The sequence below is a fragment of the Protopterus annectens genome, chromosome 6.part0 (assembly GCF_019279795.1).
Source record: "Protopterus annectens isolate FY-2018-M chromosome 6.part0, PAN1.0, whole genome shotgun sequence".
Lineage (NCBI taxonomy): Eukaryota > Metazoa > Chordata > Ceratodontiformes > Protopteridae > Protopterus > Protopterus annectens.
In genome coordinates this window covers 1,977,675,072-1,977,699,600 of record NC_056737.1, presented here as the reverse complement: position 1 = coordinate 1,977,699,600, position 24,529 = coordinate 1,977,675,072, and the positions used below count along the sequence as shown (strand labels likewise).

The following is a 24,529-nucleotide window of genomic DNA, read 5'->3' as shown; positions in this document are numbered from 1 at the left end:
TAAACGTCACTAATAGTCTAAAACCATTATTGAGAGACATTCTTGTGTGACTTTAAATTGTTTTGTGCAATAGTTATATGAAGTAGTTTAGTTGAATATGTAGAGTTTGATTTTAAAATAGTTTTTATGCCATGCGATGAATTGTTTTTATTGGCTGGCATGTGATGTATATACTGATGCATTACAGCTTGTCTGTTTTAACACTATACTGAAGAGTTTAACTCTAAAGCTTTGTTGTTTTATAATAAACTGAAGGTTTTGGATCACTGTTTCTCTTGCTTCTAAAATATTTGCCGACTTTGGTCCAATTTTGGCTGTTTAGATGAATTTTTACTTGTATATGAGAAAAGTAATTAGCACCAAGATGCATGGAGCATGGGCAAATCCAGGTATTGGACAGATGTTTTCAGTCAAGATTTGAAAGAATAGAGAGGTATTAATCTGATTCTGGAATGCTATTTCAGGTTTTGGCAGTGCGAGTACAGACCAACACCATTTGATCTTTGAGGTTTATAAATTGATCGTAGATGCTTGTGAGAAGAACAAAGGTTACGAGATGAAATGCAATGTTGAAGCTGTTTGTGAAAAAGTACTATAGTATTTTATGAGTTAACATTAGTTGATTAAAAATCAGCAGTTGGGATAGTTTGAGCCAATTTAGGTTTTAAGAGATGAGCAGTGGTGATAATTGAGGGACTGATTACTAGCAAATGTAGCTGTTTTATTATAACTGCGACTGAGTTTTACCTAGGGAAGAGTGAAAATTGATTAGAATAGGGAAAGGTAAATAAGGGATGGTAAGAGATGTGTAGTCACTAGTTACTTCCGCGGAGTTGGTAATTAATTTTTACCCCTATACAACATGCCCAGGTTTTGATTGGTCTTTTTTGTTATTGATATGTAGGTCAAACTTAAGATTGTCAGTTGTTACACTTAACAGCTTAGTGTGTAAAATGTCGGTTGTAGTATTAAGAGAAGTAATTGTAAAGTTAGTGATCAGGAGGTAATTGTTTAGTAGGAGATCATTGTTTGTGAGCCAGGACTCGAGAATTGAATGCATCTTGAGTTATATTTTGAAGATGGGTAAGATTGCTAGAGGAGCAGGTTAAAGTTAGTCTGCATATTGAATAAGGGTTGCTTGTTTAATGGAGGTATGAACATTATTAATAAAAATGTTGAAGAGAAATGGACCCAGAATTGAGTCTTGAAGTACCCCAGTTCTAACTGGTAAGTAAGGCGAGGAAATGGAGTTCCATTTGACTGATATCTGTTAGAGAGATACTTTTGTGAACCATTGTAAGGTTGTTTCTGTTGAGACAAGAAGGGATAGTTGGGATGAGAGTTTGGGGTGGGAGATGGTGTCAGTGGCTTTGGAGAGATCTAAAAATAGAGATATAAAGTTGCCTGTATCACAGGATGTATTTACGGTGTCAGTAAAGGATAATAGAGCAGTGGTAGTACTGTATGCAGGTCTAAATCCATGTTTGGTACAATATTGAAGATTATTGTCGAGTAGGTATTGCAGAAATTGTGGATATGTTTCTTTAGAGTTCTGGATAGAGTAGAAAGAATAGCAGTAGGCCTATAGTTGTATATGTGGAAGTGCCACCTTTATGGAGAGGAAGGATGAACTTTTCCCACAGGGTGGGGACATTGGCTTCCTTGATGGAGCTGTTAAGAGTATGGAAACAGAGTAGGCTGAGTCAGCTGCCATTCTTAGATATTCATTAGGAAGATTAGCTGAAGAACAGGGTTTGAATTTGCTCAACATGGACTTAATAAAGGAAGTGGGTACTGGTTGTAGGGAAAATGTGGAGAGGCAGCTGGTAGGATGAGAAATTAGAAGGTGATGCTAAGAAATTCTTATTAATGGTAGCTATACGTTTGATGAAATAAGTTAAATTGAGATTCTCTGTCAGAAGAGTTACTATCACTGGAGGGTTGAAGGAAAAAATGATTTCCAGGGTGTAATTTTTTGATTGCCAGAATGTTTTTGGACTGGTTTTATGCTAATATTGTGGATTTGCGTACAATTGTTTACTCAAGTTCACTTGTTTCTTTACTTGGTTATGCAGTAGGATGAGAAATTAGAAGGTGATGCTAAGAAATTCTTATTAATGGTAGCTATACGTTTGATGAAATAAGTTAAATTGAGATTCTCTGTCAGAAGAGTTACTATCACTGGAGGGTTGAAGGAAAAAATGATTTCCAGGGTGTAATTTTTTGATTGCCAGAATGTTTTTGGACTGGTTTTATGCTAATATTGTGGATTTGCGTACAATTGTTTACTCAAGTTCACTTGTTTCTTTACTTGGTTATGCAGTGCTCTAAAGTGATGTAGATATTTTTGTCTTCAGTTTTATGTGACATGGCCAGGCCTTCTGTTTTTTTTTTTTTTAAGGGAACTGGTATTGACAGAAAGCCAGGGAAAATAGTTTTGACGGTTTCCTTTTTGGTAGGAGCTAATCTGTTTAAAGTGTGTAGGAACGTAGAGTTAAATTTTTCAACTGCTTCATCAAGGGGTAATTTAAGGAAAGACCAGCTAAATGGTATTTAATGTTTGTAAAGGTCTCCTTGTTAAAGTGGGTTAAGGTCCGTACTGTGCTTGCAAGGATGAGTAAGTTTAGTTATGCAGATAGGGTTGTAATTACTAATATAATTTGGTGGTGGTTTGGATTGAATAAAATTACTAGGGTGGGAGACCAAAATCCAGTCAATAATTGAGCCTTTTTAGTACGATGAGTTTGTTTAGGTAGGGTGAGTTATGAATTGTGAAAAACCAAAAAGGTTAAGGCTCTGTGTGGGGAAATGGAAGTTAATTTTCTGCTGTTGACTTTTCAAGAGTTGATTGTTGCCAGGGGATATGTACAAAGCAATAATGCAGAGGACCTTTATTTAAGTGAAGATCGTTGGTAAGTTCAGCTTTGTCAAAAGAAGTTGCAGGATGGTTATGAGAAGTTAGAGAGTTTGGATAAAGGGGATATGTACAAAGCAATAATGCAGAGGACCTTTATTTAAGTGAAGATCGTTGGTAAGTTCAGCTTTGTCAAAAAAGTTACAGGATAGTTATGAGAAGTTAGAGAGTTTGGATAGTGTGTGGCTACACCACCTCCTTTTCTTTTGAATCTGTCCACTCCGAACATATTGAACTTCAGCACTTGTGTCTTAAGTTGTGGTTTGAGCCAGGTTTCAGTGGTTACTAATATGTCCGGGAATTGTAGGGTTATCCAAGCATGTAATATGGAGACTTTATTGCAAACGCTACTAATATTTACTGAGAAATTTAAGCTTATTGTGTATAGATGGAGTGTGGGTTAGAGGTGGGGAAGGTGTGAAATTGGGACCTGGGTTAGGGTGAATATCACCACAGTAAGACATTTAAAGAATATATAGGAAAGAGAGGATTTCGTTTTGGACATATCAGTATGTTTGATGCTACACACGTATAGTAGTGAGTGATGCAGTTTAGGTTTAAAGAAGAAACTGTGATCCATGAGTAATAGATGGAGAGTGATTGGTAGGGAGAAGTGATGTGTGAAATTGGAGGAAGAGGCAGTGCCAGTAGGAGAATTAGAGTATATGTGGAGTTAGTACTAGATTGGCTTGAAAAAGAACAGAGAGAAATCATTAAGGTAAGGCAGGTGTGGAAAATCATGAATAGAATTTGGACCGGAAGGAATGAAATGGAAGATGAGTAATGGAGGTTGTAGTAAAGAGTTTGGATGAAGGCTACATAGGAAGATGGAAAGGTATGAATGTGTCAAGGTTAGCTAAAGATGAAGAGGGAATTGGGGGGAAATACTAGGCTTTTATATTGTAGAGTATACAGGTACGTTGGAAGTTGAGTGATTGGTGAGAGGGAATAAGAAGTAATGAATTTGTAGATAGTTGGAAGGGGGTAAGGGTGTGTCTGTAAGAAAGAGAAGTAAGTTGATAGGATGAGTGTGTAATAGTTATAGTGAAGAATTGAATGCAAGGAGAGGGTGGGTGGAGCTACCAGGAAGAAAGGATGTGGAGTGGTGAGGTTTAAATTGAGTAGGGGTGGGAGAGATTTGGGGGTAGGGGAAGAAAGTGAGCCCGAGTATATTGAGGGTGAACGGAGTAGGTTGAACCCCCAGAGACATTGTATTAGTCTAAAAAAAAAAGTCTGCAGTTGTAGAGTTGGCTAAGATGCCTAAATGGGGTCACATGCAGTAGTGGGAATACAATGCAAGGGCAGAGTGGTTTGGCACATAAAGTTGGAAGTCCTAGACTTAAGGTCGTACATTGTATGTGTGTAGCTTTTACACTGAATTATTGCCAATTTCCATGTTTTCCTTATGCTACATTTTCCTGACTTGGCTATTAAAGGTGAAGAGGATGGTTGTTTAAAACTACATAGGGGTGTGCGCACATATTCCTGCTTTACTACCAAGATACTATGTTGTCAGAGCTACTAATCTAGGAGGAGGAGATAAAATCAAAACAGTGTTACTTGTGTGCTCAAAGTAATACACATGCACACTTTTTTTTAGCATAACTGGCGAGGCATTGAGAGTCAGCTTTTCTTTTCAGATACAAAGTATCCACATGTCCGAGAGACCATTCAGGGACTGTACGAATGTTGAGAGATCAGAGGGTGTTGCAGAGCTATAGAAAGTTAGGAAAAGATTAGAGAGAGAGGGTTATCAGCAAAAAGTTCACTAGACTGGTATAGTGAGTTTGAGCAAACTAGTTATACTGCTATAGAATCAAACTAAAAGTAGAATCGACAACTGTTACTAATCTTTAAACAAACAGTTCACTGTTTTTATTGTACTCCAGTGCTGTTCACAGCAGTTAGTACAGAATACAAGGGAAAACATGCCACATAATTAGTAAATGTTGGTGTCACAGTTTAACAATATCTGAGCCCCAACTGATATTAGGGAGGCACCAGTGAGAGTAGTCAAAAATAAACAAATGGCCCGTAATGCAGTCTAATACATGCAGATAATTAACAAACCAGTTCAGTGCTTGCAGAGCACCTTAAATGGAGTAGTGCGCACAAAAAAGTAATCATAGGGCTCTGAATAGAAGGCAGAAGGTTTGTAAGCAGATTCCAGTCTGCAATAACACCTATAGCTACAAGTCTAAGATGGTACAGTGAAGTAACTATTCAGTAGCAGAAGACAATTTTAAAAACAATTAAAACTATCAGAACACAACAGGAGTAAGCTACAAAAACAGAGCATCATTAGTATGAGTTGACACAGCCACAGATAAAACCACTGATTTTGAGCAAACAATGTGTACAATAAAGCACTGAATAATTAGCAAATTATACTGTATAGAACTTTACTTGGTGTGGACACTCCCTAAGAGAGGACAGAGGGGAGTAGATGAGTACTGGTTTGGATGAAAGTGTAAAATGGGACCAGCTAGGATAACGTTTACATGTCGCAAAGCATCATGGGAGGTTTTGCGACTGCACTAAATTAAGGAAGACCAACATTAAGAAAAAGTTAAAATAAGTGCTAGAATCCTCAGACAGTGTATTGCCAGGTAAGTCTCAAAACACAATCAGGCAATCAAATAATAGTGTAGTGATTCCCTTTTGGCATCTGTGGTTCTCCCTTTAATTTGATACAGACCAAGGAGAATTACCAAAGATTTCCAATTTCTGTATTCACTCGCACAGGACAGGGTTTGCTTGATATACCCCAAACTGTATGTGCTTCCCTTGGACTATGAGGACATGCATCAGGTACTAAAGGAAGCAAAGTACCTGCTGCTAGAAAACCAGATATGGTTTAGTGGAGATTTTCTAGTTGGTGTCTTACTCAAAAAGAATGTTTTAAAGCCCTGTTGCCTCTGGCTGTAGATCATGTGTGTGATTAATTGTTCTCTGGTTAATGTTAGTCTGAGTTTATCTTCTGGCTATTTCTGCTTGCGTGTTACCTGGCTCCCCTCTCCCCCATCCTTTCTACATGTTTTCAAAAGGTTTTTACTTTTCCTTCCACCTAGAAACCAGGTGCCTTCCCCTTGGGATCTTCACTGGTCTATATTACATCCGAAAAAAATCTTTCAGCGAATGGCTCTTCAAAATGGTAACCAGCGAAATCCAACGGCCACTTCAGTGAATTTTTTCCTAGGGGGAAAAACGCTTGGCCATCTGGGATTTGCCCTTTTCCCCACTGTGGTGTGATCTCAGAGTTGGTATATTTAGTTGTGTGTGTGGGGCACAGTCACTCACTTTGAAAGGTTTTAAATTTTGTCTGGTTTTAGGTTGGCCAAGCATTTTTTTCCCCTAGGAGAAAATTCACTAGAATGGCCATTCAAGGGAGCTGGATTTCACTGGTTATTTGATGAACAGTCGTTCGCTGAAAGGGCTTTTCACGGATGTAATATAAACCCATCTTCAGTTTGTGTGTTAAAAATAAGACACTCGTTCCATTTGAACCAGCTCATCATGCTATTTGAGGTTTTTATTTTGAAAATTGTTTCTCTTTGCTCTGTCTTCTGCAAGAAGAGTATCCAAAAGATGCTTGTTCCATTTGAACTAGCACATCATGCTATTTGAGGTTTTTATTTGGAGAATTTGCTTTTTGCTCTGTCTACTGCAACAAGAGTATGAGTTGCAAGCTCTTGAGGCGAGTCGTCTACCTAATTTTTTCACAAGCATGAAGTTTTTTTTAAAACAAATCCTTCCTTTTATGCTTCAGAGGTTTCAGAGTTTACCTTTACCAAAACTATTATACTCCCTGTACTTTCTCCAGAACTTGGAAGCCGCGGTGGTGCAGCGGTAGCATTGTTGCCTCACAGCAAGAGGTTCTCCCGTTCGATTCTCGGTTGGTGCGCCTTCTGTGTGGAGTCTGCATGTCCTCCCCGCGGTCAAGTGTGTAGAATGGGTGTGCCTTCGTTGAAGGTTGGGCGTCGAGCTGGCACCTCGGCACCCGTAAAAAATCTACTGTCAATCATTAACAGACCGGAGTTCCGCTGTGGCGACCCCTAACTGGGAAAAGCCGAAAGAACAACTCCTCTCTCCAGAACTTCACAACGAGGGAGAAAAAATTCACTTTGGATGCCTACAGACAGCTCAAATACTTCGGCATTCCTGGCTTAGTATGCCGATCAGCTATTTCTTTTGAAGATGCAATAAAGGGCAGTTAGTATCAAAGCATATGATTCATAATGGTTGTCCCATGGTATTTCTCCTGCTGTTGACAACATTTCACTTCCAGGTAAGGCCAGGGCCTTGGATTCTGGGATTTTTAGAAACTGATAGACTCTAAGGTTTCTTGAGGCAGCAACTTCATCCTCTCTCCGTACTTTTACAAAGTACTATCGACTGAAATTTTTTCCAGGACTAGCTTTTGTAGGATATTTTCCAGGGGCTGCATAGATTCATAAATATCTATCTACTCTCTCTCTCTTTCTAAGCTATAGCAGCTTACCCAGATAGTTTGGGCTACAGTAGTAGTGGTCCATAAAGTTGTAAGCCGAAGTTGACATGACAGATGTTCTAATTGATTGTTGCAGTAGCCATCCGGTCCTCCTCCTAGTGCCTTATTTGTTTTTGCCAGGATGTAGGCATGTATACTTTTTTGAATGCATGATCTGATGATAATACTTTTCCATCCATCACTGATGGGTTTGGTTTCCGAGCCCTCGGAATTGAGTCGCCTATTACCAAGCTTGCGCCAGACAAAAAAACTCTCAAGCTAAGTCTCTCTACCCAGAATGCCCTTTTCCCTGTTACCTCAGATCTCGCTTGCTGCATAGCCATAAAGCTGCGTTTCAGCCGAACTCTCAGCTAAGTAAAATCTTTTTTGATATTTGTGTACGTTTTTGGATATCTTCATATTTTACTAAACCTTTAGTATTTCTAGTGTCGTCTCCTATCTTAACCGTATATTCTCCACTCTACCCATTGTTACCTTTGGTAAACTTAAGTACCATTTTTGGTACGACTTTTTTCCCTTACCCTTGTGATTCAATACCATAGCTGGTATTGCTTTCTCTTGCCTAACCTGTTAGCTTTTTCTCTATTCAGGTGTTCCCTTTCTTCACATATACAGTGTGTTGTAATATTGGTATTTTTTTGTTGTGATTTCTTTTTTTTTTTTTTTTTTTATATATAAACTGAGTGACTTCATTATTGTTGGGTTACACAGTTAGTTGTGGTGTCCTTTCTATTAAAATGGCGGACACATAAAGGTACCTCTGGCTTTAAGCATTGTACTTGTAAGGGCAAGTTACCTAACAGTGACTTGCATGATGATTGTGTATACTGTTTGGGAGTGGCCCACCTTTCGGTGCAGCCTCCATGTGATATTTGTCAGTTTCAGTCAACGTACTCTTAATGAGCACAAAAATAAACTCATTCTGAAGGGGTTACTCAAGTCTCCCTTCTCAGAGGCCATTTCTGCGATGGAAGTCTCAATCCCTCCTAAGGACAAAAAGCGATCCCATTCTGTTCCTTCACCATCGGGTGATCAGAGCAAACCCAGGAAATCTAAATTCCCTAAGTTATTGTCTGAGCATAATTCTGCTTCTTTGTCTTCGTCTCTGCCTTCCTCTGCTCCAACCATCTCGAAACCTTCGATACGGACGCCTGTATTGGCACCGACCCTACCTCTGGCACAGATTGATCTTACTATGCCTATTTTGACTTCGGCACCTGTAGCTACTTCGATTTCCATTTTGGAACCAACCGTTTCAATGGCTCAGAGTGCTACTTCGGCACCGAGCGTTGTACCAACCTGAATTGATCTGACCCCTTTGCTTCTGGTCTCGAAACTAGAGACTTCGGTGCTGGCAGACATTGCACCACAGACCCGATACTCTCCCTCAGTAGACCTGTTTCTGTGCCACGCAAATAGCCCATTCCTCAAACGTCCTGACTCCCCATCTGGAGTATCCAATAGATCCACCAGGAGCCTTTTGGAACTAATCGTGGTGCATCTTGTGGATCAGCTGTTGGTAGCCAGGGGGATTCCATCACTTTCTAAAACTCATCCATCTGCTGGACTTGGGTTGCCTTTTCCACGGACTCCATCTTACACTTCTTTAACCATCTCTGTTCCGACATCCTTCTTTGAGCCCACCACCTCAGCTCCTACAGTGCACCTCACTCCGGCTGCGTTTGTCCCTTTGGTCTTCAGTTCCCACCAAACTGGTCCTTCCTCAATCTAAGGATTGGGGGATGGGCACGTCCCAGTGTACGGTGCCAACTTACTCCTCTGTTCCCTCCTCGGTGCCGACGGCTGCATCCGCACTGATCTTGCTAGAGTCTCTTGGGTCTGTCGGAGCAGGGTGTGATCCCGGTCATGAGGTTGTCTTTCTTGGTTCTGGGCTCCCGTCCCTCTTCGGGCGGGCCTGTCTTCCACGTGATGGAGAGGGCTGTTGCTTCTGGTAGCACTCCAATGATGTCAAAATCCCAGTTTTTGCCCCCTGAGCTGCGGCTGTCACAGGGCAGGGAAGCTGCAGGACACCCCTGTTTGGGGTACCCACTCTTTGAGCTGCGGCTGTCAAAAGGCAGAAAAGCTGCAAGATGCCCCTGTTCTGGGTACCCACTCTTCAGAGTCCTCCTTGGATACCCCACTGAGGAGCCCCCTTGAAAGATGATGTGCAAGAGGAAGCACGTGGACTCACCTGAGGAGTCCTTAACGGAAGACAAGGATTACAATGATGGGGAAGGCTCTCCAGTCACCACCTGATATCTCCTTCATAGACCTCCTGGAAATGTTAAAACAGAGGTGACTGGAAGTTCTCCAACCTTTCATCTGAGAAGTCCGTGTTCCTGCAGGCTTTTCATGACCGGCCATCTACCTCTTAGATGACCCCGCCAGCTGACTAACACGTCCAACTAGTTTTGCAGGGCGCATGGAAGAACTCCGATTCCATTGAGACGATCCCCTGGAGACCAGACAAAATTCTGTCCCCTCCTGCTGAGAATCCGCACTGGTCCAAAGGTTTACCAGTTGATACTATGGTGGTGGCAGTGGCCACAAAAAATAACTTTGCTGAGGAAAGTCCCTCTGTTCACCCGCCCAGTGGAGTCTCAGGCAGTGGACAGACTTGGGAAGTGTGTTTTTGCATCTGGGACCTTTGCTATATGGTCCCTAATTATTTGGCACACTTTACGAGGCTCCAGAGGTACTTTATCTCCAAACTCTGGGACACTCACAGAACAGTTGTCTGATTAGGTCAGGGACAAAGTGGCCTCGCAGCTAGAAAGCCTGGAATCAATATCCAACTCGTCCATGAGGTTGCTCTCTCACACGACTGACTGGGTGGCGAGCAGCAGATTCAGGCATTGAGACATCATGCCTGGATGCGTATCTGTGACCTCGCTGATCTCCAAGTCTTTTCTGAATGCTCCCATCGAAGCTTCATCCCTCTTTGGCTCCAAAGTGAAGGACACGCTAGCCAGGTGTGAGCAAGACGGAAAATCCTGTCTGTTATAGGCCTATGATTTTCAACCCTCAACATACCTTCTCCAGGAATTAGAGGAGTGGGAAAATGTGGCATTAGAAATCTCAGGGTCCTTTCCGTGCCACACGGTGGTGATACTTCCAGAGGCAGAGGGGTAGCAACTTTGGAAGACGCTCCTATGCAGGCAGAGGGGGTCCTCGCAACTAAGGCTCCAGGGACTGTTTCTCTGGGCAGCCTTATCAGTGCTCCTGAGGGGCGGCCCTATTGCTTACCTCTGGAAGCAGTCGGGGGTCATTTCTCTGTGCACCAGGCTGCCTGGCGCTCTATCACCACCAGTCGTCAGGTGCAGAAGATAAGATTATCACCAGAGGTTACACCATACCCCTTTCTTGTCAACCATTTTCCAAGAAAACTTCCTGACGTGCCACCCAGTCAAAGGGAAACAGCAGCTTCAGAAATTATAAAGCTGTCTCATAAAGAGTGTCATCTAACCAGTCCCGCCAGACCAGAGTGAATCTAGATTTTATTCAAGATTCATTTTGGTGCCAAAAAAGACAGGGGGCTGGAGACCCATTTTGGATCTCAGCAGCTTAAACAAGTCTGTCACCCAAACCAAATTCCCGGATGGTCACGGTTTAGTCCATACTTCCCTTTTTAAGAGAAGGCGATTGGATGTGCTCTATAGATCTCCAGGATGCATATTACCACATAAAGATGGACAAGTGCTCCAGGAGTCTGCTTCGCTTCTGGCTAGGAGCCAGTCATTACCAATTCTGTGCCCTGCTGTTCGGTCTTTCTACAGCCCCCCAGTGTGTTCACGAAATGCATGGCAGTGGTACCAGCTCACTTGAGACTAAAAGGATTCAGTGTTTCCATATCTAGACTGGCTCCTTACCGCCCCTCCACCAAGCATCTTCTGGTAACTGCCCTACAACATACTCTCTCTGGCACAGTTGTTGGGAGTAACAATACATTGGAAGAAATTAAATCTTATCCCTACACAAGTATCTTATCCCTACACAACAAGTCAAGTTCATTGGAGCAATGTTCAATACTCAGTCCTGTCTGGTATCACTCCCTCTTCAGACTCCACCATTTGAGGCTTCAAATCAGAGTGATTCTTTCTCAAACATCAGTCCCTGCAAGACTAGTTCTCCGAGCTGTGGGTTATGCGTCAATTCCAGTAATGCCGCTAGCAAAGCTACATGTGCAAATCCTGCAATGGCTCCTCCTGTGTCAATGGTTTCCAAACTATCATCTCCTGGATTACAAAAATCAAATAACCAACTCTTGCAAGCAGGACCTGCTTTGGTGGATGAGGCCAGACGAAGATCTTTGGAGCCGAACTTTTCAAGCCTCCCAGCCCACAGCCATTGTGACCACAGATGCTTCCCTGAACGGGGTGGGGGTGGGGAGGCATTTTCAGGGAAAGCCTGTCCAACGCACATGGTCCACCTCGGCGGCCTACATGCATATCAGTGTCCTAGAACTGAGGGCCGTGCTGTTAGTGTTGCAGGCATTCCATGCAGCTCTCCCCTCCGGGACAATTGCAATCCAGTCAGACAATGTCAGTGGTCTGGTACATCAACAAGCAAGGAGGAACCAAGTCCTACCCCCTTTGTCGAGAAGTCATGAGAATCTGGCCGTGGGCGATAGCTTCCAACCACTATGATAGCAATGCATATCCTGTGGAGCTTCAAAGTGTTTGCATACTGAGCCGATGCATCCTCATGCCCCACAAGTAGTCCCTCAACCCCGAGGTGACATCTGTAATCTTCAGCCACTGGGTCCGGCCTTGCTGCGATCTTTTCGCTTCATCAAACACCAAGTGCAGCAGCTACTTTCCCCACAGGGGGCGTCACCGAGGGATGCTCTGATCCACGATTGGCCCACAGGACTTCTCTATGCCTATCCTCCCATTCCTCTGCTCCCACAATTTCTAAAGAAAGCTCTTTGGTTGAGATGCAAGGTGATCCTCATAGCCCCATTCTGGCCTTGACAAGTTTGGTTCCCTGTTCTTTGGCCTCACCTAGTATTCCCACCATGGATTTTGGACCCTCTACCAGATCTGATCACTCACCCCCAAGGGCTGAGTCACCTGAACCGATCTACTCTCAAGCTGACAGCTTGGTTTCTCCACTTCTGCTAGTCGCCAGACTAACCTCTCCTCACCTGTTCGAGACATCATTCTGGCCTCTCACAAACCATCCACCAGAAGACTATCAGGATAAATGGAAAAAGTTTTCCATTTGGTCCAAGGATAATATGCTAGACCCGCATTCCGCTCCCCTTACTGCAGTACTTCAATATTTGGCTAAGTTTTTTGATAACTGAGCTTCTGCCTCTACACGTGTACATTTAGTGGCAATTTCCAACTTCCACAGTGGTATAGATGGTACCCCTCTTATTTCGTTACGCCTTTGCAAGGCTTTCCTCAGAGGGACATCTCATCTCAGGCCTCCTTTTAGGCAGCCTGTAGTACCTTGGAACCTCACTTTAGTCGTCCAGTCTTTGACTTAAAAGCCCTATGAGCCTGCGATTGTGTCACCTAAAGTTTTTGTCTTGGAAATCTTTGTTTCTCGTAGCCTTTACCTCTGCCAGGAGTCTGAGCTGTAGGCATTGTGTATCAAGAAGCCCTACCTGGTCTTTCACAAAGACAGTGCATCACTTCGAACGGACCCATTCTTTCTTCCCAAAGTGGTTTCTGAATTCTCTGTTAACCCAGTCCATTGATCTACCAGAGTTCTTCCGAATTTTGTCAATAGAGGAGTATTGCCTTCACACCTTAGATGTACATAGACAATTAAGGTTTTTCCTAGACGGGACCAAACCTACCCGTAAATCTGAACAGCTTTTCATCTTTCTTGGGACCAAAAATGGGAGAGGCTGTTTCCAAGGTTACATTATCAAAATGGCTAAGGGACTACATAAGTGTCACTTATTCCCTCCATAATGAATCCATGCCAAAAGTTAAAGCCCACTCAACTAGATCTATGGCAACTTGTATAGCATTCCATTCCAGGGCATCCATGGATGGCATCTGTGCAGCAGCTATTTGGGTTAAGCCTCATACCTTTATTGATCATTACAAATTGGACCTGTTCTCCAGGGGGAGAGCTGCCTTCGGCACAATGGTACTCTAGGAATGTTCTTCCATAAGGCCACCCGTGGACCTCAGGGTAGCTTGGGATTCTGTCCCATCAGTAAAGAAGTTGTCTTGCCATAAAGTTCCATCTGTGTTCATCTTCTTTCATTCATCACTTCCCACCCTCTCCCCTCCAAAGGCTCCTGGGGGAAACTTTGAGTCTGAGTGGTGCACTTGGGTACTTGCGTAGAAGTGGCCTCAACTTTACTTCCTCTCTTAGCAAACGTGATCTAAGGTAATGGGGAGCAGGGCATTCTGGGTAGAGACTTCGCTTGAGAGTTTTTGGCTGGCGCAAGCTTGGTAATAGGCCGACTCGGTTCCCATCAGTGATGAATGAAAGAAGATGAACAACACAGATGGAATGTTATAAGCCATAACTTTTTTTTTCTACCTATGATTATTCTTTATTATTTTTCCTCTATCTCTCAGGACTCTAGCTTCCCTTCTTGAGGCAAGAAAGATCTGAAGCGTTTTGGCACTTTGTCTTTTCTGTATAGCAGTACTCCAGCTCCCGATTGAGCACGAAGGCAGGATATAACCCAAATAGTTCAGGCTACTGCAATAATGATCAGTTATAACAAAGTTATGGTAAGATATCCTTCCAGTTCACTGTTGCAGTATTCATTACAATAGGGATCCCCTACCAAGGGCTACCTGACATCTGGGCAGTATACAAAAGCCTTTAGGTTGCTTTAAGGTACGTCATACATCCCACGTGCTTCTCACGTAGAGTAGGGCATAAAGGTGACGTCCAGATGTACCATCCTCTGAACTACTTTGCTGCCAGGCCAAACGCCATCTCTTGATAGTCGGTCTTAACACCCATTCTGTTGCTGATTCACCAAACCATTGCAGATAACTGCCCCTTTGGGGAGTTTTTTATATCTTATTCTGTTGCTTGTGGGGCTTTGTCATCCAAGAAGGGTAAATGCCAGCATGAGACAGATTCCCCATAAAGACCATCACTGGTAGTGCTCGTTTTGCCTCTGTGCTTCACACGGCCATGCATCCTTTCAATTTATTCAGGCCTTTGTTCTCAAGACCCACTGTAGTAGGCTTTCTTCTTTGGCCTTGTGTCTAGAGACTCAATGTCTTAAGCTCTTGGCTAAAGACACTATGTAGGGAATATCCCACTCTGAGGGGCAACCACCCGGGCAGGAGGCGGCCAAGAAACCTACACTGGTTTCTTCTGCTGTACACCTGTCGGACATTTTTCCTGAGGTAAGTGAAAGCCTGGAAGTTCATCCGGCTTCATCATTTGGTTCTTTGTCCACAACCATTTTGGAGGTCGGCGGGAGTCTGATCTTAGGCATGTCCTTGGAGGCCTTGCAAACATCTGCATCAGATGTTCAGGGTGAACCGCGTCTGATTACTTCTGAGGGGCGTAGGGGTATCCCTCAAAAATTAGAGAAGAAATTCCTGCTACTGTTATTGAATACTGTCTGGGGTCAGAGCTTTCTCCTTTTCATAATGCAGTCGTCCTCTTAAAGCAGGAAACGAAAGGTATTTCTCCAGCTCCTAAGGACCCACAGAGTGAATGGCAAAATTTCACGGGGGGGGGGTATTTAATGCTTTGATGGTTTTAAAACCTCCTCAGAGTGTTTCTTTTCCAGCTCCTCCTTGGTCCTCTACTCCCCTTAAAATACCCAGGGAACAGGATTCCTCTGAGGGGGAGGTGGATTCAGATGAGGAATCCCTTGACTACTCCCCTTGACTACTCCTCTTAGATCCCCTCTCCTTTAGATAATGGTCTGAGGAAAAGAAATCTACCAGTCCTGATGCTCTTTTTGAAGAAATTTCTTTTGGGGACAATCTCTAGAATGGAATTCTTTGTGGGATTGTGCTCAGATTTCTGAGGTGCAAAAAAAGGTATTGGCTGCTGCAGATGGATTCTACTAGGCCTTCTGCTGTCCCTCCTGATCTAGCTGCCCTTTTGGATTCCTTTTCTAATGCTTCTATGGCTCTTTATTCCCAGCCCCTTGAAGAAACTGGATAGGTTTTGTAGGGTGACTGAGGAGTGTAAATTTCTTTATAGGTTTCCTTCTGTTGACCCTTTGGTGTCTGTGGCTTCTGACAAGCCATCTCAAGTGCTGCCTTCTTCTAAGTTACTGCCGTCTGATAAAGATAGCAGAACCATGGAAAGGTTGGGGAAAGATTTATACCTCTGCTACTTTAGGTTTTAGGGCTATCCGTTATCAAACCCATGTGTCCAGGTACATGTTTGCTCTTCTTTCCAGGCCTGCCAGGTAATTTCTGATCTTCCTGACTGAGGGGAAGACCTCTGCTCTTTTCCTGTTAGGGACTTCCTCCCAAGTGGCTCATCATTCTATCAAGTGTAGTTATGATGCAGCAGATGCTTCCTCCAAGGGTGCTGCTTTTGAGTGTGTGATGAGATATTCTTAGCTTTAATATCAGGCAAAGGTTGAAGCCAAGTTGATGGATGCTCCACTGTATAATACATGTTTGGTGAAGTTGCTACTGCTTTAAATCTCTTCAGGATAAGGGCAAGGCTTTACAGGAACTTTTTTTCTCCTGTCCACAAGTTTCAGAGAAATTACACCAGTTTAAGCCAGCCTTTGTTCGTAGGCAGTCTTGCCCTCTGCCCAAGGGTAAGAAAGGTGAGAAGCAGGTTCTTCCTGCTAAAGCTACTCAGACTTCTGTGCCCCAGAAGTCTCCTTTTCCTGATAAACCAAGTGCAGTCTGACTATCCTATTTTTTCCTGCCACAGTTGCCTTTGTGTGTCTCCCTGTTTCGCTAAAGATTACTTAGGACTCCTGGGTTCTGTCTATTACCCACCAAGGGTGTTTCATGGTCTGGAAATCTCTTCTCCATTTTATGGGAATTTCTCTGCTCCCTCAGAAAAAGTTGCTGCTCTTTCCAGTGGTGCTTTGGGATCTCTTGACTCTGGGAATCTGGAACTTCTTGAATAGTACCCAAAGGAGGGGGTTTACCTCAGAATGTTCTGATTACCTAGGAAAGAGGGTACTTTGAAGACCAAATTTAGATGAGAGAGGTCTAAACTTTTCTGAACATTCCCTCCTTTCGAATGTTTTTCCTTCAGACCATCTTCCCTCTTTTGATTCCTCAGACTTGCATGGTGTTTCTGGATCTGAAAGATGCTCATCTCCATATCCCAATTCATCCCCTTGCCAGGCAGTCTCTGTTGCTTCCTTGCATTTTTAGTTCTCTGCTTTGCCCTTTGGCCTTTCTACTGCCCCAAGGATATTCACTAAATGCCTCACTCCTGTGATTGCTTTTTTCAGGCTATGGGGATCCAAGTCTTTCCCTACTTGGATAATCTATTTCAGGCATCCTTTCTAGAGACCGTTTTGCAAAGTCTTCACTTTGCAGTCTCCCTTCTGCAGAGCCTGGGGTTCACTGCAAATTTCAGAAAGTTCTTTCCGACTTCCTCTTAGGATCATATCTTTGTGGCATGCAGGATCCAGACAGTACCTTTCAACTGTACAGATTTTCACAGAATGCCCAGATTTTGTCCTCATATTTTTAGTCTGTTTAGTGGGAAATCATTAAATCATTGAAGATTGAGTTCAAAAATGAGACATTTGAGTTTCAGACTTCATATCCTTCAGAAAATTAATGCTAATGCACGTGTTCTGTCCACTTTCTAAGTTTGTAAGAGTAATATCTAAAAATTGTCCTTATTTTTATAGGCTTTTGTCCCACTTTTATTTATGACTTTGTCCAGATTTCTGGCTCTAAGAGGTTGAGAGGTATGATCCAAACTGTTCTTATGCTGGCATCCCTGCCTCTTCCCAAGGCTCTAACTCTAGTTCCTTTTTTCAGTCCCCCCTTCTTACCTCAATAACAGCAAGGGAATTTGAGAACTTTTGGGGGTTCATGGCTTTCACTATTCCTATGTTCTCTTTTGTCAAACTCCACATGTGAAAACTAAAGTGGTTTCTAGTCATTTTGGCTTCAGTATTCTCATACCCTCAGTTTTTTTAGTTCCTCTTCTACCATGTCTCAAGCAACGTCAGTGGTGGATTCAGCAGATGACTCAGTTCAGGGCTTCCTTTTCATCCACCTCTTCCACCTTGGGAGCTGTTCACAGATGCCTCAGACGTGGGATGTGGAGCACCTTTCAGCTCCCAAAAGGTGCAGGGAATCTGGTCATCTCATCAACAAAGACCACATCACTGTCAGAGGTGAGAACTGCTCTTTTGACTCCTCAGGTCTTTCATCCTCTCTCTTCCCTGGACCTCTCAAGGTATTTACAGACAATACAAGAGTGATGTGGTAAGGCTGCAAACTTAGGTGGGGCAAGGTCTTATCTTTGCCAGATGGTACTCCTAGTATGGGAGCTAGCTATGCAGTTCCAAGTGACTCTTGGTATACATTCCTTCAGGTCAAAACATTGTGGCAGACACTGATCAGGTCCATAACTTAATGCCATGAATGGATGATTCACAGGGATGTGTTTCTGGACATTGTCCACCAGTGGGGTACTCCTCAAATGGATCTTTTAGGCACTCCTCTGAACAGAAAACTTCCTTTTTGTGCCAGAGGCCCAGGTCGTCTGGTTTGGAAGATGCATGCCCTCTTTTCTTGGAAGGGGAGGTTTCTTTATGCTTTCCCTCTACTTCCCCTCATTTCAAAAGTCCTGTTCAAAATACAACAGGATGCTTCCAAAATCTTGACTTCCTTTTGGCAAAGACAGCATTTTCCCTATTCTTTATTTGGCCAAGGGCAGTCATCATAAGTTACCTCACAGGGTTGACCTACTCACAAGACGAGCGATCTTTCATCCATCCCTACCTGTCCACTCTGTAACTCGCATTGTGGGTAATAGGATTTTGATTTCACATAGACTTTTTTTCTGAGGACGTGCTTAGTGTCCTGTAGGAGGCCAGGAAATCCTACATATCCAAATGGAAAAGATTTTCTGTCTGGTGTCTCTCGTAACCTAGATCAATTTTCTGTGGATGTTCCTTTGATTTTCTCTCACCTGTGTGAAGTGCTCAATGCTGGGTTGACTTATTCTTTTAAGCCCCACATATATTAGGCCTCCCAGGAAGCCTGTTCCTCCTCCCTGGGACCTTAATTTTGTTTTAAAAAAATTGATCCAGACTCCTTTTGAGCCTGCAACCTCCTCTTCCTTCAACATTGATTTTGTAAGACTGGAGTTTTGTTAGCCCTTACTTCTACCAGACTGGTCTCTGAGCTTCAAAACGTTATGGCTTGTCCCCCTTTTTTGGTGTTTCATAAAGTGTCCCTTTCTACTAATCCTTTTATACACAAGGTGGTGAATGAGTCGTCTCTTAGGCAGTCTATTCATTTGCCCAATTTTTTCCATTCTCTGCAGTCTGCCGGTGAGAAGGCACTGCACACATTGGATGTAATTAAACTTGTTTTTTATTTGGTAAGACTAAAGTTTTGTAAATCTGATCAGCTCTTTCCTTTCTTCCTAGGTCCTTAGGCTTGTTTGTGTCCAAGCAAACTATTTGTTGGATTTCTAAAGCCATTTTTTGTTATTCCTTTCATGGTTAGTCTTCTTTCTGCTAAGGCTCATTCTGCTAGAACTGTGGCTTCTTCTGGTGCTTTTTTTCAAGGGTTTGGATACTAACACTATTCTTGAGGCACCAAGCACTACAAGTTAGAAAAAAATAAAAATATCCTATTCATGCTGAAGGTGTTTCAGGTCGAAATGAAGCAAAACAATAAAAAAATCCTGAAGCGACACCATGGCTGAGGCTGCATAGAAAGGCAACTGAGGTTTTAAAAATAAAATGTACTTTATTTGAGAAAACAAACAAAAAGGCCTAAGTACAATTATCGTTTTACTTGGGCCCTTCTCAAAGTACATTTTATTTTTAATACCTCAGTTGCCTTTCTACGCAGTCATCCGTGGTGTTGCTTCAAGCACTACAAGTTGGATGGAATTTCCAGAGTTAGAACTGGTTTTGCTAGTGCCATCCTTCATGGCTTTGTAGAGAGCTCTGCTGATCCTTCCTCCTCACTCTGTTTTTCTTGAGCTTTGGCACTCTTCCTGTTGTAATGAATACTACACCAGTGAAATGGACATTGTACAGTTGTGTAAAATCTTACCAGAACTGTAGCTGTCGTCCTCTTCACTGTTGCAGTATTCTCACCCTCCATCTGCCCCCTGGTCCATTTCTCTTCCTCCATCTGCCCCCTGGTCCATTTCTCTTCTGGATGTACTGATTACCTCCCTTCCTTGGATTAGCGTTCCTACTGAGGCTCTGTTCTGAGGATATGTCCGGACATCACATTTATGCCTTACGTTATGTGAGGGGCATGTGTGATGTACGGTGTACCTTAAAGCAACATAAAAGCCTTTCCTATACTGACCAGAAAAGGGGACACCCTTGCCAGGGAATCTCTACTGTAATAAATACTGCAACAGTGAAGAGAAGGACAATGGTCATGGAAAGATTTTACACAACTGTACTTTCAGAGAAGAACACAGTCTGACTGAGCAGATCTAGGACAGACCCTCATGAATAAACTTTACACCAGTGGTCTTCCATGAGATTGTCCATTTTTGGGAAGTTGAAGTAGATGAGTGCCTCCAGTCACAGTTACAAATGTTCTGTGCTGGCATTCCTTGCAAAACAGGCTTGGATAACTGTTGCTTTTCATTTCCCATAAAACAGGAATGCTTCTTTATACCTTTTTCTGTGATAACCAGAGTCTTCCTAAAGAAAGACTCAAGAAATACTACTGATAACTCCCTTTTGGCCCAAACAGGAGTGGTTCTCCCTTTTCATTCTCCTGGCCAGGGACAGTTGCAAAAACTTCTTCACAGGATGGATCTACCCACACAAGACAAGGGATCTCTTATCTGCTCAAACATATTCTTTACCTATACTTTGATATATAGATAGGCTTCCCAATCCCATTTAGGCTCTATATTTTATAGAGGATGTGCAACAGGTAATTAAGGAAGCAATGTAGCTTGTGACTAGAAAATTTATATCTCACTAAATGGAAGAGATTTGCTTGTTGGTGCCATAAACAGAGACCCAAGTTGTGGACTCAGTGCATCTGCAGTACCTGTGTGAATTGCTCAAATTTGGCCTATCTTACACTATATCAAAGTACATCATTTGACCTTTTTTGCTAGTCTGCCATTACATCTCCCTTTATTTGTTCCAAGTCCAGCAGTTCTTGAAAGGAGTTTTGTATATTCCACCTAGAAAGCAGGTGGCTCCATCCTGGGATCTTAATTTTATATTAGAGTAGCTGAAAACCCTTGGCTACCTACCTTGGAAAACAGTCTTACCAGTTTCTCAGACAAGAACAGCAAGCCCCGTCTTTTCAGCCTTGTTTCTTTTCATAAAGATAAGGTGACTCAGAACCAATTCTTCCATCATGCCTAAGGAGTTTACCTTGAGTTAATCTGCTCATCTCCCAGAGTTCCTTCCCTTATGCTAAGAACAAAGGAGAGGGAGAGAATTCTACATACCTTGGATATCCACAAGCAACTCAAATTCTGTTGGGACAAGACAAAAGATTTGAGAAGGTCAGACTAGTTAATTTCCTCTGAAGGTAAGGGGGGGACAGCCCAACAAACTATTTCAGATGACTCTCTTCAAGCTATTCAGTAAATTCTCAAGGAAAAAGACCCACCCCCCACCCAAATGTCAAGGCTCACTCCACTAGAGCTGTAGTTACTTGTGGCCCTCCAGAGCCAGAACAGGATTTGCTAGATCTGTTCTTTGGGGTTTTCTGGAGTCTGCTGCTTCCTCCACCCTGACAACTTTGGCAACTGACCTATACAGCTTTATGCTACTACAACAGAGATTAACTTAGCACAGTTGTGTAAGTAAAGTTATAACAGTAAATGTTCGAATAGATCACACTTGCAGTACTAACACACTTTCTTTTCCCCTTTTCTTTTTTTCTTTCTATCCCTGGCCAGGTTAGGGTTGCTCTTTTATTCCCTTCCATGACAGGATATGGCATTTAAGTGTTTCTCTAGAGCTCTAGGCTACAGCCCCTCCATTTTAAGGAAATTGAGGTCTGAATTTTGGCACTTGTGCATCCGTTTTATATTAGATTGGTCTTGTGCCTTAGTGGACATAGTGTGCAGTGGAGGAATGGAGGCACCCAACAGCTAACTAGCCGGACATCTGATATCCTTGGTAGGATACATCTGATATAGTTTTATGGTACTGCAGCAGTGGTCTATTCGAACATCTACTGTTCTAGTAAGTTTACTTGTATAACCGTACATTTTTATAGAATCATTTCAGTAGTATACTTTGAGAGTTAATTGGAAAACAGTTTGCATTTATGTGGATGTCCATATCCTAATATTACTGCTGTCAAGTCACTATGCCTTTCTTGTGTTTTCAGATGAACAGAATGTGAATGGGCAATTTCAATGCCTGGCTGAACTTTCTACAAATCCAGTCACTGTTTGCCATGGTTCTGGGATATCACCTGTGAGTGCTCACAATGAAGCTGCCCATAATGCATTGCAATATTTAAAAATTATGGCTAGCAAAAAGTAATATGCTAGTGCTCTGACACTAAGGGACTTGGACTTTTTATAAAGCTTTTTATTTTTGTTATTTTGTTTAAGAAAAATTCTCCTCTCTCCTATAGTTCTCCCTGTTATCTAAATGTTTTAAGTAATATGGTTTTTGGCATTGCCATGCTGTATGACGTATTCACTTTGAAAGTCTGTCATATAAAGTGCTTGAAAGTGTTAATGATTTGCACTTTTATGCAACTGATTTTTTTTTTATATACTGGCCCATTTGTCAAGTGGAAGGCAGGTAACTTCAGAAGTCATTATCAGTTAGTCCTTTGCGCTTAGAATCTACTGGATTTTGAAAGTGTTTAAGTTAATACCAAAGGTGTGAACCAGTGAAAAACTGTAATATGGTTTTTAAATGAAAAAAGTGAAATATTGAAGTATTTAAATAGGCAGCTTTTGAAGTGTGTTAACAGGGACTTGCATTTTTATATGTACATTTTTTTTAAAAAAAAAAATAGTAGTACATACTGTGGAAACTTTTTTACATAGTGTTTTTGTTTGTACTTTTAACCATATGCTTGCAGTAATGGTACTGCATGGTTTTAATAAAAATTATACAATTGATGCAATGAATTTGATATTGTATGTTATCACTGAAATTTATTTTCAAAATAAATTGGCTTCCATAGAACTTTTCTGATTGTGTAATGCTCTACCTTTTTTCAATTTTTGACAGGCAAGCAGATAAATACGTCCGTCTTTAACGTGAATAAAATAGCAAACTTCTGATTTGGTGATTACTTTACAGTGTTTGCATGAAGCTGTGAAATGCTGTAGGTGTGATGAGATAGTATAAGAAAATACATTTTCTCCAACTTGAAAGAGCTGTATTCGGGAAAAAGGAGTGTATAAATGCACGCTTGTAGCCTCACACATACTCTTTAGTGCTTTATTACCGGACTTGAAACTCTTGACAGAACAGCATGTCTTAAGTTTTGATATTTGGTGCATAAAATGTTGAATTAAATGTGTAAAGTAACGTAGGTTTATAGTTCAAGTAGTTTGCTTCGAACTTAACCACCACAAAATCCCCCATTTGCTCCCTCTTACAAAAAGCGACTGAAGGGCTAGACCTGGTGAGTGTTTTGCATTTTTCTATTCACTAATCTAGAAGATGAGAGCTACTTTCTTTTAATACAGATGGGAAGTTTACTCCAAAGAAGGAGCTCCTCTGGAAAACATATGTTGTATTAATATATTGTTTATGCTGAGGTGAACTTTCTGATCTCTTGAACAGGTATTTGTGATGTCACTGACTTTGTGGATATGTAAGAAGTTAAGTAGAACAAGCAGGATCCTTTGCAGCCTTGTATGCTAGGCAGAGATTGTCGCAACATAGGAGTCCTTGGGAGATGTAGAAGAGGAATAGAGCTTTTAAACACATGGCATAACTCTTGAGAACTCAAGCTTGTGATTTTTTTTTTTTATGATTAAGCATTGTGATTTTACAGATTTGATCATGCATTTGAATAGATACAAGCATTGTATTCTGTTATGGTCCTGATAGAAGAGTATAAATGGATATCATGACCTCCTTGGTCCTAACAAATATACATTTACTGATCGGCAGGGATATTAAAAAGGATATGTTCAATGTATAGATCACTGTTGCAGTAGCTTACGCGATATGGGGTCCCACCCTGTGCGGGCCAGCCAGCTTCACAAAGCTAAAGGGCACCTTCCATGCGATCCAACTGTCAGGAGCTCAAGCGGAGCTCATGAAGTGAAAGCTGAAATGCAAAAAAAGCTTCTGAGATTTCTGATGCTAAAGAACAGTCCTCCTTCAGAACATGTGGAACTGTCAGTCAGCCTGCAATTTTTCAAAGCTGAGCAGATAGGCCCTTATGTTTGGGAGAACATTCCACTAAATATAATTCTATGAGGAAAACTTGTGATGTTCTTTGTAGTCCATGTTTTAATACTGATTCTTGGGTTTTCCAGCCATGCAGAAGCCCACAACCAGCCCATTTTCCAGAGTCTCTGCATCATCCCTAGTCGACGGATGTCTGAAGTCTGACATCTGGACATCAGGGTTATAAGAAGGGCATTTCTGTGCCATCTTCAGTCCTTTCTAGCGATGCAGTCTGGCTTCACATGTGTAAATGCTTGTAGTCTGTTAGTCCATTCGTTTTCCAGAACATCTTTCTTCAAGTACCCCATTGAGGATTTTCCTCTGATTTAAAACTCCACATAAAGATTTTCACTTGTTTTGTCTGTTCTGCTTGGGGATTCAGCACAATGTCTCCAGTTGTCACGAATGTGTTAAATTCAGAGCTAAAACCCTAAAACGTAAGTTTGAGGTTTTAGCCATTTGTATGGAGTCCTCGTTTTCGGTTCCCCTGGTGATTTTGTAACCCACAGCTACTGCTTAGTGTTAGCAAACACCAGCTTCTGCTGGCACCATTCTGAAGAAAGAGAAAGACAAAAATCAAGAGCTCTGTTGCTAATAAAGCTTTTTC

The 24,529-nt window shown here is 42.1% G+C and overlaps 1 protein-coding gene across 2 annotated transcripts in view; it reads left to right on the top strand.

Moving 5' to 3' along the window:
* Positions 1-22,705, top strand: part of PRKRA (protein activator of interferon induced protein kinase EIF2AK2) — a 394,218-nt gene extending 371,513 nt beyond the window's left edge. Inside the window, exon 4 of one of the 2 annotated variants that reach the window (XM_044075270.1) lies at positions 21,884-22,705. In XM_044075270.1, the coding sequence (XP_043931205.1) occupies positions 21,884-22,041 (158 nt within the window). In that variant the 3' untranslated portion in view covers positions 22,042-22,705. The remainder of the gene's footprint in view (positions 1-21,883) is intronic. The other variant, XM_044075271.1, reaches the window with a different exon arrangement.
* Positions 22,706-24,529: the final 1,824 nt, after the last annotated feature.